The 7562-nt window shown below is 40.2% G+C and overlaps 1 protein-coding gene across 1 annotated transcript; it reads left to right on the top strand.

The window, feature by feature from the left end:
• Nucleotides 1-1451: 1451 nt before the first annotated feature.
• nipal4 (NIPA like domain containing 4) lies at nt 1452-7562 on the top strand. The gene is made up of 6 exons (XM_030782721.1): nt 1452-1497; nt 5047-5298; nt 5752-5808; nt 5907-5997; nt 6270-6430; nt 6952-7562. The coding sequence occupies exons 1-6, from the start codon at nt 1458-1460 to the stop codon at nt 7560-7562; spliced, it is 1212 nt and encodes a 403-aa protein (XP_030638581.1). The 5' UTR covers nt 1452-1457.

Here is a 7562-nt window from a genome sequence, read left to right as displayed (position 1 = left end):
GACGGAGTTGCCAGACGACCATAGCGTAATAACCTGGATAGTTTCTATATTTTAACACTCTAAACTAGAATACTGCGCAGACATTTCTCGAGAGTCGCCTTCGTACAGAATGTTCTGCTGGGATTCATTTGGCACGTAGTCATATTATCGCGGAACTGATGACGATTACGTTTTACCTTTATTAGGAAGCAGTTTCGTGGTAACCAATCTCTAAGGGTACCGTCTGCAAAAGCCTCTCTACACCGGCTCGCCCGCTAAACAGCTAATAGGTAACCACCATTAGTGTTTTGTCCTGTATCTCTCAAACCCTGGAGCTACAGACACTTGATAACTCTGCTGATGGTACGGCGAAATCCGGGCTTTCTCGCGAAAAGCTGAAGAACCAGTTTTTCGCATAACGGCCTCCAACAAAGCAGTACCGGATGAAAGAAATATTCCTGTTATTTTACAAGCAAATACATTGAGTTAGCGTTGTTCAGTTGAACAAGACAGATCTTGTTGTATTTTGAAAATAAAAAAACTAACAAACAAACAAAAAAGCAATACAGCTGTGATTCAACAATGTTTTTATGCCCCCTACGAATAAAAGAGCTCTTATAATCTGATATCTAATGAGGAACTACGGTACATATGGAGGAAAATGACCTATTGTTCTGTTTTATTAGTTTTGGCCAGCTACTACTGTGTTTTGTTCCTCTTATGTTGATGGACATTTAGAATAGGCTATTTAGAAACTTTGAAGAAAAGATATGTTCGTCGTTGGCTTTGAACAGAACAAGTTTCCACTACACGCCTCTGTGGCTGGGGGAGGGGGAGAGGGGTACCGGGGCTAAGTACTTCATCAACCAACCTGGGCGTGTTGCAGCTAAATCCTTTTGTTGATTTGCCAAAAGAACTGAGTCCTTCTCTGATAATGCTCAAAAAGAAACGAATGTAACTTCTTTTTCAGTATCAAATCTTTAAATTCGAACGATTGTTAACTATGGCAATGTTAAGGTTTAGTTAATGAATAAAAAGCGATTCATGCTTAAACATTTCATCTGAAGTTTATGAATCAGATATTGTGTACCCCTAAAACGCGAAAACTAGATCACAGGGAGGATTGTGTCAAAGCCGTTGGAAGACACTCTGCTTCCTAATTTCGCAAATGACTAAAATTTGATATCACTCGAATGGTTCCACAATCATAGGAGCTACCGTCTAGGGGAAGATTGCGCACAGGGCCAATGAATGAGCACCTTGGGTGGGGACGGAACACACACCTGAGCTGATGTTGTCGTGTTTTCTGCGAGGGACTGTTCGACATTTTCGTTTTGCGGGTGATCATTGAAGAAACCAATAAAAGAAATAGTTGAAAACAAGATTCTTCATCAAATAGAAGACTCGCACGGGGTGAACATACCCGTTCAACGATATTCAAACAGTTAACCGGGTTTGGTTACTGGATATAGCGTACAATGAAGGGCATATACCTGACTTCCGATGTATGTGATAATGGTAAGTTACGGCAAACTTTTGTACAATCTTTCTGATTGTTTATCCACATTACTTGCGTGGAATAAGTTTCCTGACTTGTAGAAATAGTACATCGGCTTAAGTGTATGTTTAGTGTTTGTGTGTGTGTGTGTGAGAGAGAGAGGAGAACATGGAAGTGTGCTACAAACCAGTTTTGAACAACAGATATCTATTGTTACAGTCATGATAATAAACGAACTCCTTTTACTTTTACTAAAGTTTTTTTTCTTTTCTTTTTTCTTTTTTTTTTTTTTACAATAGCTTAGCTTAGTGTCTGCATAGCCATCTCCAAACTCAAGAGAATGACCTCATGTTTGCATAGTACACATTTACTGACAGAGCAAATATGCTGTTTCAACATATGACTTATGACTTGAGACTTACAGAGAGGAAGGCTCTTAAGTGATATTTCTGCTGATCTGTTGATGTGGTCTCTATTTCTCATTTCTCTCTGAACTTGATAGTACAGCGCATGGTGTAAATCTTTTAGAGCAGAGTTACTGAACTCTCTGTGATTTATAAATATATATGTGTGTGTGTGTGTGTGTGTGTGTGTGTGTGTGTGTGTGTGTATGTACGTATGTGTATATATATAATGTGTGTGTGTGTGTGTGCGCGCGCGCGTGTGTAGAGCTGTTTTCATTGCATCACATAGCCATACACTTATACTGTTCTTAGTCAGACTGTTAAGAAATGATTCAAGTTTAAGTTTAAAATTCAAGTTGATTTGTATAACTCTTTCTGCAATAAAAATTCTCTCAAAGCAGATTTGCAGAGATCCTAAACCCCCAGGGAGCAAGCCTGAGGTGGCAGTAACAAGGAGAAACTCCCTAATGAAGTGAATAGGAGGAAAAACCTTAGGAGGAGTCAGGACTCAACAGGGGGGGCTATCCTCCTCTGCACAGCACATAGAATAGAGACATTTACAGTATAAAATGAGTCCAGGGTAACCAAATTCAGTGGTCTATAAAATTATTTGCATTATGTGATTCGTTTACAGTTTCTAGGGCTTACAGGTTCTAGGTGGTATCAGATGTAAATTAATTTTATAATCCAGCAGTGTTCATATCAATTAGTTTGTCATATTGTCACAATGCCTCCTAATGGTAGCATGTACAAGAACAATAAGGGACCCAAAAAACAAAGCCTTGTGGCACACTGTATTTAACCGACAGAGTGATATCCGACAGTTCCCTATTTTCACTTAGAAAGTGGTGGTGGTCTTTCGAGTAAGATTTAAACCATGTTAATGCCTGTCCACAAATGACAATGCGCTTCTCAAGCCTATCCAGAAGTATACTGTAGTCAGTATGCTGTCCAGTAATACAAGTAGTGAGATACATCCATGGTCAGAGAACAAAAGTAGGTCATCAGTTACTCTGACCAGCGCTGTCTGTGTCCTATGGTGGGGCCTAAATCCAGACTGAAAGTCTTCATGTACACCATTTCTCTGGAGAAAGGAGCACAATTGAAACGACGCAGATTTTTCTGTTACCTGGGACATGAACTGAAGGTTAGAGATCGATCCATAGTTAGGGCGTTTTCACACCTATAGCTCATTTACTCTGGTGCGAATCAGTTGCTGAATTTGTAAACTTGCAGCATTTTCGTTCAGTTTCTTTTTCCACAGAGAAAAATCCAAGTGAACCAAAATGCATCACTACAAACCACGTGAGAATGTCCACACCGCTTATTGGTCAGATGTGTCTGGGGCGGGAAACATTGCTCTGCAATTTAACATGGAGCTATGGCATTTATAAAACATGGAGTTGGCATTTGCTCATAACCATGGTAATTGTCTGGGCAATATACCAGGCAAAATTATATCAGCAGAATGCGGAATGCACTTCAAGGAAACATCCTAAAAATACTGTAATGCTTCACACTCTGCAAAGAAGACATTCCATTTAGCTCAAAGTTGCGGAGTACACTTGATAGTTGGGTGGGATCGAGGTCGGATTACGTTCCTACCACAAATGAACCGTATTGTGATGGTGTCTGTGGTTCCGTGGCTACTCGGTTCTAGGATTATTCTGGTTCTCTTCACTAAGTGTCCTAAAGTAAGTGAGCCATGTGGCTGTCAGTGCCTGCCTATAGTTTGTCATGCTCTCCTTCCATGCTATTCAAAATACCTCAAGCTTTGTTTTCTTCCATCTGAAGATGGGATATGGAGCGTTTCTTTCTCGTTGCAGTCCTTTCCTCTCCAACCCTTTTCTTGTGGAGAGGCACAACAGCATCAGCAACAGTGTGGAGGACAAAGTTATACCTAAGAGCTCATTCAACTTGTCCAGTTCTATGGTGTTGAGGATAAGTCTGGGAGGTGCTTGGTGTTATTATCCGACTGTTTCGATAATGGGGCATAGGACAAGCACTACTGGCAAGGGGCAACTTGCATAAAATAAGGTAGTGATCAGAAATGTCTTCGCTATGTGGCAAAATAGATATACTGTTAACATTAGGCCCAAAGGACAAAACCAGGCCTAGTTTATGATTATGACAGTGACGGGGTCCTGTGACATTTTGATTAATACCTACGGAGTTAAGGATGTCGGCAAATTCTGATCTCAGTGAATCATTCTCATTCTCCATGTGAATATTAATGTCACAATCACAGCATCGTCTGCAGTAGTCACAAGATTTGACAGAATATCTTAAATTTCTTCAAGAAATTCCACATAAGGCCCGGGGGGCTTATAAATGGTAAAAAGAGTGAATAACAGAGAAGATTTGTTGCTAGTACCAGGTGCAGTGACACAAAGAACTAGTACTTCATATGAATTAAACTGATATCCTGATCTCTGAGTAACTCCTTGTCCATTTAGGCATGGGGTGTGGTTATAACCATATCCTGGAGGAGTTGACTCTTTAAGTCCTACATAGTCATCTAGTCTAACCCATATTTCTATTAGCCAAAGTATCTCAAAGATATGATCTGGAATTATTTCACTTACACTAATTCAGTTAGCCCTTAAAAACAAAGTGGAGTTATAAGCATAACTCACTGAAAGTAGGCAGGATACTGAATAATTTTGCTTAAATCACACACACTCTTTCTCTCTCTCTCTCCCTCCACAGACTCTCCTCTGTCCATGATGCATATTTCCTCTCTCATCTCTTCATTCCTTTGTTCCTTGTTCTTGATAATAGATATTGTCATGTTTAACCGTGATTTTAGTATTTCATGTGTTTTTTTAACTGTTCATCCATTTTTACCTTGTTGTCTGTTAGGCTATTTGACAAATTCTGAATCTTGAGAATTATATTGTATCATTGTGTCATTAATGTGATCAAATATGAAATATTTTTAAAATGTTGATTAAGTTGTCATAATTTATATTTGTAATTATAATTGATAATTGACATTCTAAATGAATGATAATAATATGATGATGAGGGTGATAGCTGACATATGTATAAAAGCTGCTGTCCCTCCAGTTTGATCTTGGCTTGTCAACAGTTTTCTATCAAGAGGCAATTGCTTTATTATTACTATATTATTAAACTGCAAGATTTCCCTCTTTATTTTTTTAGGTTCAGTGATCAGACTGCATTGTCCAACTCACACCTCTGTGTGCTCAATTAGTCTGGGAGCACCAATAAACACCTCATTCAGCAACAACAACAACTCTACTGGAGCTGCACTGGCCATCGACAAATGGAGCAACTACAACTTCTGGATCGGCCTGACCCTGGCTGTTATGTCAGCTTTTCTAATTGGAGGAAGTGTCCTCCTGAAGAAGAAGGCATTGCTCCGCCTTGCCAGTAATGGAGAAACACGGGCGGGTTAGTTTTGTAAACTTCTTTGTTCTGTTTACATGGTGGTTATGCTTGGAGAAAGAACCAGTTTCTCACCATTAAGTTCAAGTTGTGAATCCACTTTGGCCTTTTCAAATGCTGGTTGTGAATCCAGTGTTCTCTGCCTTTTCAAAAACTGCTTTCATCTTCCATTGCATACTCATTTAAACTCTCTCTGACACCATTTAAGAAAATGAGATCTATTAATATCAATCATTTCACGGATTCAGTTTTTTCATTGAAACACTGTAGATACAAAACTCTCTCACTCAAAAAAACAAAAACAATAAACTGTTCTTACAGTGCAGTGTTATACTCCTACTTTTTGGGGGAGACAATGAACTTCTCTGAACTGTAGCCATTTGTAGCTTTTTTACCTGAGTAAATATATCTACGATTATACCCTCCTTAAAAATAAGATTATATGTTATCCTGTTTTAGGGGATGGAGGCCATGGATACCTTAAAGACTGGCTTTGGTGGAGTGGTCTTCTGACCAGTGAGTGTTTCACATGCCGTATGGAACAAGATTACATGATTTAGTCTTAAGTTAACAGTAAAGTGATTGCTTCATGTTTATGTATATTCTTTCTACAGTGGGTGCAGGTGAAGCAGCCAACTTTGCAGCCTACATGTTTGCTCCAGCGACAGTGGTCACTCCTCTTGGAGCCCTGAGTGTCCTTATCAGGTGACCTTAATTTGTCACCGTGCCTGTGTTTACTCCTCAGAGCACATTGTTCCTATCTCTTCGTTCTTATCACAAAATCCCATATGCCTTTTGTAACTCATGAAATATTGTAGAGCCACCTCATATTTAAAAACTAAGCTGTCACACATATCTAACACAGGTTGCATTGTTGTTTTTAGTTTCTCTGAATTCTAGTAGTTACCTTTCAATTTTTCAATTTATTGTCAATGTTCATTTGTGTGTGTGTGTGTGCGTGTGCTCTGTTCTTACAGTGCAGTGTTATCCTCCTACTTTTTGGGGGAGACAATGAACTTGTTAGGGAAGATGGGTTGTGTTCTGTGTCTGCTGGGCAGCACTATTATGGTCATTCATGCCCCTGAGGAAGAAGAGGTGACCACCTTAAAAGAAATGACAGAGAAATTGCTCGACCCAGGTAAGGATTTAGGGCCTTTACACTAATAGTCGTTCTCAGTGCTTGTTTAAAAGTTTTTCCTGTACAAAACTCACCTAGGTTTTGTTCACACTTTTGAGAATAGTCCTGTATCCAGCATCACTTTAAACTGACCATCATCCTGAATATGTGCAAATGAATAACAACAAAAGGCATCACATCTGTCTAGATGTTCACCTGCTGCTCAGAGAGTGGTGTAAAAATCATTTGGGTGATGATGAGTACTTAAGTGATTTGCTGGCTCACACTTAGGTCGCACGGCTAAGGTTCAGTTTGAAGATCACATATAAATGTGGTATTTACAGAAGCTGAAAAGATAAGACTCGTGGATTTTTCCCCCTTGTCATAGTGTGCTTAAAATATGTGACCTGTGTCTAAATAACTATAAGGGGGAAAAAGCTAGACTAACTTCCACCTGCAGTGTGAATATAGCAGTACAGCTTTAGACAACATGGATCAGTGTCTGAAGACTAACCTTATTGTAATGTTGTCTCTACTTCCAGGCTTCCTCGTGTTTGCCAGCATCCTCCTGGTGGTTTCAATGCTCCTTATCTTCTACTTCTCCCCACGCATGGGTCAGACCAACATCTTGATCTACGTCAGCATCTGCTCTCTGCTCGGAGCTTTCACCGTGTCCTCAGTCAAGGGGCTGGGCATCGCTATACGCATGGTCTTTTACGATCTGTCTGTGCTACATGACCCTCTAACCTGGATCCTGCTGGTGACCCTTGTGGTCTCTATCATAATCCAGGTCAACTATCTGAACAAGTCACTGGACACCTTCAACACCCTTCTTGTCTACCCCATCTACTACGTCTGCTTTACCACAGTGGTTCTGACCACTTCCATAATTCTGTTCAAGGAATGGGGTTCTATGTCGGGCGTAGACGTGGTTGGCACCATTGGCGGTTTCCTCGTGATAGTGTTAGGTGTGAGCATGCTACAGTTGTTCAAAGATGTTGAAGTGTCTGTTAAGGGTCTCCGGAGCACTCTGTGCCAACCTGTTGCACAGGAAAGACCAGCCAAGAAGGAAGACAAATGCATCCTCATTGATAACATGGAGAGCCTCCCACCCATGAGGGAAGATGGCCCCAGAGTCTTCATCATCAGCTGA

This window comes from Chanos chanos, chromosome 8 (assembly GCF_902362185.1).
Source record: "Chanos chanos chromosome 8, fChaCha1.1, whole genome shotgun sequence".
Lineage (NCBI taxonomy): Eukaryota > Metazoa > Chordata > Actinopteri > Gonorynchiformes > Chanidae > Chanos > Chanos chanos.
This window is presented reverse-complemented; position numbering and strand designations above follow the sequence as displayed.